This window comes from Callospermophilus lateralis, chromosome 5 (genome assembly GCF_048772815.1).
Source record: "Callospermophilus lateralis isolate mCalLat2 chromosome 5, mCalLat2.hap1, whole genome shotgun sequence".
Classification (NCBI taxonomy): domain Eukaryota; kingdom Metazoa; phylum Chordata; class Mammalia; order Rodentia; family Sciuridae; genus Callospermophilus; species Callospermophilus lateralis.
The window spans coordinates 67,143,167-67,155,777 of NC_135309.1; the positions used below are offsets into that span (position 1 = coordinate 67,143,167).

At 44.1% G+C, this 12,611-nt stretch overlaps 1 protein-coding gene across 2 annotated transcripts in view; it reads left to right on the forward strand.

Moving 5' to 3' along the window:
* Ppp2r2b (protein phosphatase 2 regulatory subunit Bbeta) overlaps nucleotides 1-10,907 on the forward strand; it is a 428,729-nt gene extending 417,822 nt beyond the window's left edge. For both annotated transcript variants that reach the window (XM_076855947.1, XM_076855946.1), the window contains exons 9-10: nucleotides 7,495-7,586; nucleotides 10,495-10,907. In XM_076855947.1, coding sequence (XP_076712062.1) covers nucleotides 7,495-7,586; nucleotides 10,495-10,774 — 372 coding nt within the window. In that variant the 3' untranslated portion in view covers nucleotides 10,775-10,907. The remainder of the gene's footprint in view (nucleotides 1-7,494; nucleotides 7,587-10,494) is intronic.
* Nucleotides 10,908-12,611: the final 1,704 nt, after the last annotated feature.

A 12,611-nucleotide genomic window follows, 5' to 3' on the forward strand; every position in this document is an offset into this window, starting at 1 on the left:
GTCAGAAGAGTGGATGGAGGGATACCTTCAGTACCTGCTACCTCAGCAAGGGGGCAATGGTTTAAGGAAGGGCTGTGGTTGGGGTTTTTGATCCAGTAATTGAAGGGGAGAAAGCAGGTTGGGGAGACGGTGGAGAGGCAGAAGATTGAGGTCATATTTGAGCTGGGCAATAGGGTAGAGGGTCATCAGCAGGGTCAAAAGTAGTGGATGAGTCTGGAGGAGGAGAAGGTTGGGGATCGGTGGCTGGGGGCATTGGTTGCAACCTAGAAAAATTTGTAGAGGACTGCAAAAGGTGCAGAGAGGAGAATTGGATTGGAGCAAGAAGAAAGCTTGGACACAGGGGAGTTTACCCATTTTTTCGAATGATCACAGTAATTGTAAAGATCCCTTAGAATGGAGGGATCCAGAGACCCAAAAGGGGGCCAGTTGCTTTGGTTATCTAGGGTATAAGTGGGCCAATCCTTGGTGTTATATTTGTTCAATTTTTAGGGTTTTGAGGTTATCTAAGAGGCATTATAAGGGAGAGTGACCAGCAGAGAGGACACATTACCCATGTTGCAAAAGTGTATTATGAGGGAAAGGAGCGCAAAGGTAATATAGGGGAGAAGGAGGGAACCGATTATTGGCAAAGGGGCGTCCCCACTAGAGCCAAACATCAGGAGTGCCTAGTGGCAGGTTCAAGTTGCAGAGATTGGTCATCACTGAATCCTGACAGTCAAGGCTCGGCTCCTGGACAGGGCCAGAGCAGTGGGAAACCTTGGCCAAGCCTTTTTCAGGACCCCTGCTGGAGAGGCCATAGACGCCCAGGGCCGAAAGAAGGGAGAGAGAGGAAGGGGAGGTAAGCATCTCTCTAGCTGCCAAGTCTTAAAGGACTGTGTAACCTCTGGGAACACATAATGGAGAACTGAAAATCACACCCCACCCAGACCTTCACGGTCAGGGGGGTTCTCAAAGTCCTCTCACCTTTAAGGGTGACCCATAAAGCCTATGCTAGGGAAAGGAAATAATTGTGAACCCAAGAGTCGAATCTGCCCAAGAAAGGAGTCCCTGAGGTGTGGTGGGGTGCTTTCCTCCCTTCAGGTGGGTGAAGAGGTTTGCCGGATCAATGGTCAAATCCTCCTGACACCACCATTGGGTTTAGGACTCCAGGAAGGGGATGGTAGTTCTGGCAGTTGAGAAAATGGGTTCAGGCCTTCGGGTGAGTGGCACTTCCAAAGGAAGAGGGACCCAAAAGTGGGTTTTAACCCTCTTCCCAGGTTTTGGCACCAGTGAAAGGAAAGCGACCAAGATATCTTTATTGCAGCAGTGCAAAAGAGGAGAAAAAGAGAGTAAGAGGGAGAGTGAATGCAAGAGCGAGGGGCCCGGCCGGAGGGAGTTTTTCTAGCCAAAATCTGATGGGGTCTCTGGGTCTGCAAGCTGCCTTTTTGGCGTACAGTGATTGGATCATACAGATGGGTCAGATGTAGGGGATCGAGTGTTCAGACTTGACGCAAACAGGTGATGAAGGACCCAGATAGAGGGAGGTTTGAGTGGGTGGGTTATCCTGCAGCTAACATTCATCCAGCCTGCCCTGCACCTAATAATGAGGAGACAGGAAGAGTCATCATAAAGTTACTACAGTAAGCTTGGCCAGAGGTGATAGTAGCTTGGAAGAAATTGTTAGCAATGAAGATGACCAGGTTCTGGACATTTCCAAGGCAACACCATTAAGATCAGAGGACAAATTTGATGTGTGACATAAGAGGGAAAGAAGTATCCAGGATCATTCCAAGGTTTTTGTCTTGAGCAATTAGAAAAGTAGAGTTACCATTTTAATTAGATGAGAAAAATCAAGAGTTTGACATAGGACCTGTTAATCCAGTTAAACATCCAACCAGAGATGGCAAGAAGACAGCTCAACATTGAGTCTGGATGGATAGATCTGGTCCCAAGACAAATCTGACACTGAATGCCTAGAGGGTCATAAAGCCATAGGGCTAGAAGAGTTCTCCCAGGCAATGTGTATAATTAGAGATCAGGAACTGTGCCCTCGGGCCTCAAGGTTGAGACTAGGAAGATGATTTGGCAAGGGAGGTTGGGGAAAAGTGGCCCTTGAGGAAAATCAAGAGGAGTGTCCAGCAAGCCGAGTGAAAGCAATCTCAAGGTGGACTGCCAACTGCTATTGCTACACTAACTACAGAAGGACTTGGATTTGGCCATTCAATTTAATTAAGTGAAAATGACCAGTGGCCCTCATGGAAGAGTGAGGTGAGTGAGTGGGGTCGAGAGACTGTGAAGAGAGGGTGTGAACTCAAGAGGATGGACAGCTCTTTCAAGAGCACTAGCTGGAATGGGGTGCAGGCTGATGGAAGTTACAGGATGCTTCAGGCTAAGGGGAACAAGCCAGGGGAGAGAGAATTTAATGGAAGTGAAGGAGTCCATTGGAAAACTGGCCTCAGATGAGAGGATGGACAGTTCACCTGTGAAAGAAAGGAGAGCAGTGTATGTAGCTCCAGATGCAATAGGTTTATAAATTTTGTGATGGGAACATGTAGATATTCTCTTATCTAAAAGCAGGATCACCAGCTAAATGAGAAAAGTTTGAAATATTCATCTAAGAAAAGGGAGTGGTTTAGGTTTGCTCAAAGATCCACTTGAGGTATCTATTAAAATAACCCCTATAATTCTTCACATTCACCTGCTTGGTGCAGGCAAGAAAAGGGCAGATTTTGTTAAATCTAACTGATGGGGTTTCACCTTATAATATAGTGGAAAAGAGAGAAAGGGAAGTTTGTTAAACCTATTAGAGAACACAATCATAATGATGGACTGCCAAATCTAAGGTAATTAAGAAAGGAAATGATGAACAGAGGAAATTAGATTCAAAGAGTTGACAGAATGATACTAGAGAGAAAGAACTAAAAGATAGGAAGTAGCAGTGGCATGAGATTTGCTCAAGGGATAACAAGATTCATTCTATCACCAAGGAACCAGAGGACAGAACTCATTGAATATGAGACTAAACTAAGACCAGAGTGTCTGAATTACTAAGATGATAGATGGCAGGAAGTTTAGCCTGGGTGACTTGAAAGTAGCCAAGAATTGGAGATAGGCAGGAACAAGTGTCGGGAGCAGCAAGGAGCCCACACCCAGCCACCCTGGAGTGTCCTCAAGAGAAGCAATGACCTCAGGGGAGAGCCAGATTTCAATCAAGAATGAAAGAAAAGTTCAGAGAGGACTAAGATCCAGAGGGCAGCTTGGGAGCTAGAATTCAAGACTATGTGGACTGGATAATTTTGTTACCCCTATGGTCCTAAAAGATCCCCTGTACCTGCATCTTACTGTCCTGAGTCCAGACCTCAAGGCTCTACATCACCTCCCTGTCACAGCCTTTTGTTTTTAGCCCAGAGGAAGGGTCAATAGTAGAGTCCTCTTATAACTGCGTAAGACAAACTATATGGTGCTAGAACTCTCAGTACAAAGAAGAGAACACTGGAGCCTGGGTTTGGGTGGCATTTGTAGTGAGGCAGCCTGCTGGAGAGCTTTGAGAAAAGATATTCGAGACATAGGGTAGCAAGAGCAATTAGTACCTTTATTTTAGGAGAAGGCTTTTAGAACAAAGCTAGTTTTAGAACAGAGCTAGCTGGCTGTGATGTGAAGTAATCAGCATTTAAAGTCCCTAGTTCTGAAGCCGAGTTGAGCTAATAGTAAGCTTGGAAACATCTTTGCAGAAAACCAAGAAATAGGTATCATAGCACATGGCTTGCAACATCTTAACTCAGAATGGTATGTCTCAAAGTGATTAACTGAGTTCATGTTATATCAAAGATGAACAATAAAAAGCAGGTCAGGGGAAGGAGATTGATCAAGTTATGTTAGATGCATGTATGAATACAGCATAATGAATCCCACTATTGTGTACAATTATGTTATACCCACTGAAAAAAGATGTAAAAATAAAAAACTGATTCAGTGAGTTTCTAGAACAGTGTTGAAAAAGATAGGAAGCCAGGCGTGGTAGCACACACCTGTAATCTCAGGAGGCTGAGGCAAGAAGATCATGAGTTCAAAGCCAGGCTCAGCAAAAGTGAGGTGCTGAACAACCCTGTCTCTAAATACAAAATGGGGATGTGGTTCAGTGGCTGAGTGTCCCTGAGTTCAAATCCAAGTACCAGGAAAAGAAGAAAGATTGGGAGGGAAAGACCTGGCACTGAGCAGGAAGACTGGTAATGCTCTCGCTGTGTGCTTTTTAATACATGCATTAATAGATCTCAAGCATGTTTCCACCAATAAGCTGTCAACTGAAGTATGATTAAGTTTGCCTATAGGACAGAGTTCGGCAAACTGGCTTGTGAGCCAAATCCAACCCCGCCAATAATTTTTGAAACAGCCACAATTGTTACAGTTTTGTGGCTAGTATCATGCCACACAGCCCACAAAGCCTAAAATAGTTACTACAAGTTAAGTATCCCTAATTCAAAATGCACCAACATGATGTCAAAAATGGAAAAACCCCACATCTGGTCTCATGTACCAACCTGTCATGCACAAAATTACCTTCAGGCTATGTGTATTAGGTGTATGTAAATGAATTCTGATTTGGGTCCTATCCCTAAGAAACTTTACTATGTACATGCAAATATTCCAAATGCTAAAACACTTCTGATTACAAGCATTTTATATATATTTTAGTTGTACTTGGACACAATACCTTTATTTACCTATTTTTTAACATGGTGCTGAGGATTCACCCTAGCACCTCGCACATCTAGGCAAGTGCTCTACCACTGAGCCACAACCCCCCCAAGCATTTTGGATAAGGGATACTCAACTTGCAGCCGGCACTTCACTGAAAACATTTGTCAACCTCTGAAATATAACAAACCAAAAGTTTTTACTTGTGGGAGCCTGTATTCAATCTGCTCACTAGGCACAAGAATAAAGAACTTACCCAGAGGGTGGGAGCTTCAGCCAACCTTCAGGAAGCCCAAACAAACAGTAATAGGAACATGAAGGAAGAAGCATTAGATTGTAGAAGTTTTAAGTTTTCTTGCTAGACTTTAGGTGTTTCTCATGTATCTTATTTTCTTTTCTGGTGGAGAAAGATCCTCTGATTTGCTTAGTATGAATTTTTTAAACAACATACCTTCTTCATAGCTGTTCTTAAATGCTCTAACTTGGAAGCAGGCAGGCAGTGCTCCAGACTTTACATGCTGTGGAAGAAAAATCATGGTTCAGATTAGATTTTTCCTTGAAATAATTCTTGAAAGATAGAAGTTAGGAAGTCTTTATAGAGTTCTCAACAGTGTGGTTCCTACAAATGGGCCCACACTTCCAAAGCACGTATTTTTTTTTAATACTTACTACTCTTCTGTGGTGCTATGACAAAAAGCCAAAGGAAAAGGTAAGAGGTCTGGAAAGGTTTACAAGGAGGGCAAGTCTTTTAAAGACACCGCTACCCTATCTCTAACGTTGACTGCTCTGCCCCCTGGAGGAGGTGGGTGAATTTGCAGGAGGGATACCTCAAAAGGGCAGGGCTCAAGCCTTGCATTCCCCCAAAGCATCTAGCACTGCCAGAAACCCTGGTGCAGATGGACTCACTTGTCACCATAGCACTGAAGCTGTTGCCCTGATGTAGTCTGGGACTGTTTGAGAATGAGACAGTGAAGGGAGAGCAATTAATTGGTAGGGTTAGAACTACTTACACTGGCCAAACAACTCAGAAAGCTTGTCAAATACCCAAAACAACTAAGGGAACGCAGGATGAGTTTGACCTCATTCCTTTGCGGAGACTAAGCACACAATGGAGCCTCCAGGCTCAGCGTCCCACAGAACTCTTGGGGTCAAGAGATGAGGAAAAAAAGACTGAGTCATCACTCTGGAGCTAAACAATGACCTTGATCTCCTTCTGCCTTCCTCCCAATTCTGCCCCCCCCACCCTTGACTTCTCTTTAATTCATTAGTGTGGCTCCTTCTAGGACTCAGACCCCCACATAAGGTTAGGTTGATGAGACAGGGCAAGCAGGAGGCAGACTGCTATGGTAGTTCAGAGATGTGCACTTCAGAACCCAAATACAAGGTCCAGTTGCCATTCTGTCATTTTCTCTCCTGTGTGATCTTGGACAGATAATATTTCATCCCTGTGCTTCATGTTCCATTAAAGAGAATAATTCTATATCAGAAGAGGGTTTTAGAGACAAAATGAGGGGTTTTTTAATAAATGAAGTACTTGGGCAAAAATAACCAGTTAGCATATTGCATCTACCCATTATTACTACCACTTGCTGCTCATGTTTTCAGGAAAATTACTCTAAAAATGAGCTCAAGTTATCACCCTCTGAGCCCTATTCATCTGCCTATTTGCCTCTACAGCCAAGTTGCTGGATGTAACTGGAGGAAAGTACCCAACTGTGCTGACCAGTCTCATCTGAAATCCACATCCCACCACTTCAGGAGCCCCTGTGCCTTCCAGCATCTTACAGTGTCACACCTGTGCTCAGTCTCAGATGATAACCGTGCTGCTGCTTTCACCTCAGGAGAACACTACATCCTTCCCCTCATTCTACCCAACAGCTCCACTTACACATCTCCAGATTATCCCCCTCAGGATTGAACGTGGAGCTTCCATCCTTCCACTCACTTAGAAGATCCCGGCGCCATCTTTGACTCCTGATTCTCTCACCACACCTCAGAGTTAACCCAAATCCTCTCAGCTCTCCTAACTCCATATAGAATTTAACCACTTCCTACCAATACTTTCCCTGGTCCAAGCCATCACCTGTCACAGCCAGGTCCTTTCACCCTTACTCTGTCACCACATCAGCTCTGTGATCCATTCTGTGATGTCTCTTCACCTCACTCAGACTACAGGCCATCTGCTTACTTGCCAACCTCGGCCACCCTCCTTCCAGGACTCCTGCCTCTGGTCCTTTCCATATGCTGTTCTCTGTGCTTCTAGAAAGCCCTTCCCCACAAGCTTCTGTTCCAATGCTGTCTTGTCAAGTTAAGCCTTGACTACTCACCCTACAGAAGACAATACCCTTCTCCATGTTCTTTTGTGCTATAATTTTAGCCCCACTTAAGCCATCTTAGGTATTTACTTGGTTGTACAGTCTTGCCCCCAACGTTGGGCTGCAGTCACCATGAGGGTATTTCACTTACTGCTGAATCCCAGGCCCACAGCAGAGAGTCAGTAAATATTTGTTGAGCAAAAGCCTGGATGAAGGGTGTCCTCCAATGTCCGTGAACAAAGCAGCTTAGAAAATGGGACTCGCTGGGCCCTGATCTATCCCGCTTTCTACACAGACCAGCTGTGTCATCCACACGGGCCACCTGAGGAGCTCACGAACCCACCCCAACATCCCACAGTCAGGAAGGGCCAAGCCTGATCAGATCCAGGGCCATCTGATTCGAGGCACAGGTACAGAGAGGACAAATGGCTCATGTCAGAAGGGACAGTGTTCCCAGGGACGCTCACCTTTTACGATGATGGCTGACTTTGGTGTCTCCTCTCAGGTTCATGACTACCTCCGCAGCAAGTTGTGCTCCCTCTACGAAAACGACTGCATTTTTGATAAATTCGAGTGCGTGTGGAATGGGTCAGACAGGTAAGAGAGGCTCTTGGAAATTAATCCTAAGTGGGGTGAAGCCAAATGGGGGTCAAAATTGGGCCCCAGGGTCCAGCCAGGATGCATTCTGTGGGTCACTGGATGGACCCTGAGATCAGGCCTGCAAAGAAGGGAAGGATGCCAGGAGAGCTGGGGTCCTTTTGGGGACTGACTCAGGTGACAATTTAAGAAAGTCCTGTCTTTGACACACAAGACACTCCCAGAGCTTGGTCAACATGCCTAACATAGACCACAAAGAATTCAACAGCAAATCCCAGCCTGAATAGTTCCAAGTACTACCAAATGAGCTTTCTAGATCAAAAACTCTCCAAGCTGCTAGTATGGACCTGACCGGAGGCCCTGGTGGTTCATTAGCCGATTCTCCTCAAGCTCATTTATCACATTCCCTCCAAGTGATTTATTACTGTTTTAAGGCCTTTGATTTCACCAATACTTCATATTACCTCCCAATAGTTCATTTTTAGTTTGACAAATACAGATGAGTCTCCAGCTTCCATGAGAACTAGATGCAGGCAACTGGGGCCTGGCTTAGTTTCCTGATGAAGGTGGCACTGGTAATAGTGTTTAGCAGCACGGGAATCCTTCATGGCAAGACACTAAGCTTTAGAGAGCACAAGCCGCCTCTCTCCATTGTTCTTTAGCTTTCTTTGCCACTGACCCAAAATGAACCCCCTGCTTAGCAGGTCGGAAAGGAGTCACCACGTAGCAAAGGACTCCAGTTAATACAGGCCAGACAGCAAAGCAACTGTGACATGTGAGCAAAAGCCCCCAGGGCAGAGAAGCCAGCCCTGTTATTTTCATGTATTTATTATTATTAGAAGATATTGTCAATATCTTATTAATTGTCATTACACTTTCCCCCTATCTTAGGCTAGCTTCAAAAACAGCACTTATTAAGCACCTACTACTGGGCACTTTCCCACACTTCATTTAATCCCAACCACAGTCCAACAAGGTTGCTTTCATTATCCCCATTTTACGACTGCAGAAACTGAGGTTTGATGACATAAAGAATAGCCTGCCCAACCTCACAAACTAGTACATGGTAAATACCAAAGAAGTTTTGAATTTGAATCCTAAAAATAACATCCCCTCTATAACATCACAATTAGGAAATTTTGTTTTGGGTCCAAATAAGATTCAGACATTTTCCAAAGACTTTCTCTGACTTGTCTAAAAACCAGCCAGGTCATGATGGGGGACATGAACATCAATGCCCAAGACGCAGTGAGCCTGGATGGCTGAGGGCTTACACCCTGGAGACCAATGCACATGCAAGTTTGAGGCCTGACCTTGTCACCTACTAGGACTGTGACTGTGCAAATTACTTACCTCTCCCCATCTCCCTTTCATGGACTCATGGAAGTTGAAATGAGATGGTGGAGGTAAAGCCCCAGCATCCTGTGTGACAAGGTCACCGCAGTTCACTCTAGCACAGAGAGAAATCATTCATAGCGTCAGTTTCTTAGACCAGAAGAAGAAAATCCAACCTTTAATTTGCACAGCTGACAAAGTACCCCCCACCTTGCTGTGGCCAGTCTTGTTAGCTTTTCCTTTCACCTCTGTGACACTGCTCAAATCATGCAAAAAAAAAAAAGAGGAGGCTGGGCTCTCCCCCCAGTCCTGAAGCAAGTACCACCCCTCACATACTGAATACCAGTCCAACCGGTTTTTAAATGTTTCTTTGGGTCTTCATTTGATGTATTGACTCTAATTTTCCTGTGCTGAAAACAATTGGAGCAGAATATGAAGAGTCCAACTTTCCCAACTCCCCAGTTGTGAGAAAATTGTCAAACCCAGTAGACTTGGGCCAATTCTGCTTGAGCACTTGCAGTCTCTTCCTGGCCTGTTGCCCTGTCTAAACAATTCTAAAAAGTCACCATTTAATATTCCACACCTTGCTACTGGAAGACTGTAGGGACTCACTGCTCTTCTGGTCAATTGTAGATGTCCCCAAGAATGGCAAACACTTGTAAAAATGTAGAAACCACCTGACCAGCTGTTCTAAAATTTTTTTTTTTTTTTTTTGGGTGCTGAGGATCAAATCGGGGTCCCGCCCATGGTAGGCGAGCACTCTACTGCTGAGCCACAATCCCAGCCCCCTAAAATCTTATTTGTCCATCCCAAATCCTTTTAAAACTTATTTACTCTCTTCCTGAATAAGACCACAATGACATCCATTTTATAGGCAATATTTCTAAAAAGATTGAATTAAGATCTGGTTCAGAGAAGCGGTTAGGCCACCCTGTAATCATGGTGCTGTCTCTCAGCATTTTTCTTACCAGGTTGACGTAATGAAGCCCTACAGGTCAAACAGTCTGAGGAATACTTCAACAGCAGCTGTGCTTTAAATAAGTACAACTTGTTGTTTTCAAAAGTGTTTCTACTTACACAACCCCACTTGAGTCTCATAATCCTGATAGGAGAAAGGTAGGGCTGAGATCATAATAATTAGACTCATTTAGGTAGACCAAAGAATCAAAAGGAATCTATAGAACAGAAGTAGATAAGAAGGATTATCACCATTAGTAATTCAAAAGGAAGTCCATGGTCATAATAAAGATTTTTCTTTTTTTTTGCCGGACATGGTGGTACATACCTGTAATTCCAGTGGCTCGGGAGGCCAAGGGAGGAGGATCATGAGTTCAAAGCCAATCTCAGCAACTCAGTGAGGTCCTGTCTCTAAAATACAAAACAGGACTGGGGGTGTGGCTCAGTGGTCAAGTGCCCCCGAGTTCAATCCCTGGTACCAAAGAAAAAGAAAAAAGTCCCCCCCCCCCCATTTTTAATAAAACCTATAGTGCCATAAGCTGGTCCTGAGGCGGTATCATTTGCTTACTTTCACTTTAACACCCAGTCACCCCCCCCTTTCCTCTCTATCTTGCAGTGTCATCATGACAGGCTCCTACAACAATTTCTTCAGGATGTTTGACCGCAACACCAAGCGTGATGTGACCCTTGAGGCCTCGAGGGAAAACAGCAAACCTCGGGCTATCCTCAAGCCCAGAAAAGTGTGCGTGGGGGGCAAGCGGAGAAAAGACGAGATCAGTGTCGACAGTCTGGACTTTAGCAAAAAGATCTTGCATACAGCTTGGCATCCTTCAGAAAATATTATAGCAGTGGCGGCTACAAATAACCTATATATATTCCAGGACAAGGTTAACTAGGCGGACAAGTTATTACTTAATCTCACATACTGAATACTAGTCCAACAAGTTTTTAAATGTTTCTTTGGGTCTTCATTTGATGCATTGACTTTTAATTTCCCTGTGCTTAAAAACAATTGGAATAGAATTTTAAAAAGAGTCCAACTTTCCCAACTCCCCAGTTCTGAGAAACTTGTCAAACCCAATAGACTTGGGGCCACTTCTATTTAGAGTTGAGAGCTGCCAGCTAACAGTAATTCTTCCATAGTTGACTTGAATTCTGATGCTTTTATTGCCCAGTTTTCTCTGGTGGGTCCAGTGTTTTGTTTCTAGGTGTCTGCTGCGATAAAATGAGGTTGTCTGTAGTATTTAAGGAAAAAAAGAGAAGTTTTTTTTTTTTTTAATTAAGCAATTCCATTTGATTGAAAAAAAAAATAAAACACCGTTTACTCTTAGAGACACTCTCTTTATTTTGTGCAAAAATCAGAACTGGTCAGAATCTCCTCTTCCTGTCCATCAGCTTCTTTTTAACAGTTTCCTTTGCACCAGAGATTTATTTCACAAGGCTGAGAAGAGGATGCAGAATGAGAAGGGCAGGGACACTGCACCACCTCTATACCTCTTTTTCTAAGCGCCATAGAAACAGCCTGAGAATCCAACCAGGAAACCCCGTGAATGCTGCGGGGCACAAAAAGAACACTTTCTACACAGTGCTCTCAGAGTTGGCTTGGCAAGGCCATGCGGGGCCTGATCCAGCTGCTGCTTTGTGTCTCTTCCTTTTTGTCCTTTCCAGTGACTCTACAGAATCCTCTACTTACACATTCGCTGGCTTTCTCCCTTCAGCCTTTTCCAGCTTTATTTATTCCGTTGGCTTCTAAAGGCCGCGTCCTGGTTGCTTAGTGTCTGGTCTTCTAAATGAAGCAGTAGGCTGGAAGCCATGGCACTACCCTGGCTCCCTGAGAAAGGCTGGTCTGTGTTGGGTGGGTTTGTCTCCTCAACAGCCCCCTCCCCTCTCCCTCCTGGTTTTGGAAACCATAAATCTCCATTGTACCTAGAACAAAAAAAAAAAAAAAATGGGCCAATAAAGATGCTGACTTGTGAAGTCTGGTAAAGAGCCTCTAACCCATTTCAAGCTCACCATCTGGAAAAGTAGTCCCAAGGGCTGTCTCCCTACAGGAATTGGGACATGGAGAAATCAAGAAGCTATGACATCGAAGCAAAGGAAGTCCCCTGGAAACAGGAGACTGGTTCATCCTTCCCACCAGTTGAGGATTCAGACTTATAAGTTCTTGAAAGCCACTTCCAGAAGGTTCTCTATGACACACCTCTAATATGGGCCCTAAATGAATTCAAAGGATTTAAAAATTTGGATAGAAGGCTTTAGATAGTAGGCGGATGGTATTTAGACAGTGGTATCTGAGTTCCTGTCTCCAAATCTGTCCTGATGACTGACTTCTAACTTCCACTGTGGACGAGAGATAGTATTAGAGGTTTTTCACTGAAAGAAAAATTTTCTTTCAGTTTATGATTTTTTTTTTTAAAGAAGTCCCAACTTTTGAATATAATTTGCTTTGGAGGAGAAAAATTAGTGAGAAAAATTAATAATCATATTGTCTCAATTCTAAGCTACTATCCATTTCATAACAATTTTGGGGGGAAAAGGAAATAACTTCCTACTTCAATAAACATTTGTAAACTGCAGCCCAATTTTAGGAACATTAAAACGTGAACAAGGGCTTCCCATGTTGAGGTTACCCGAGGATGAAGATGAGATTTTCCCAACATGTCCCATGTTCCCTGCAATAAAGTCACTTCCTGGGCAGCTCAGGAAAAGTGGCCCAGGCAGAAACTGTCCATT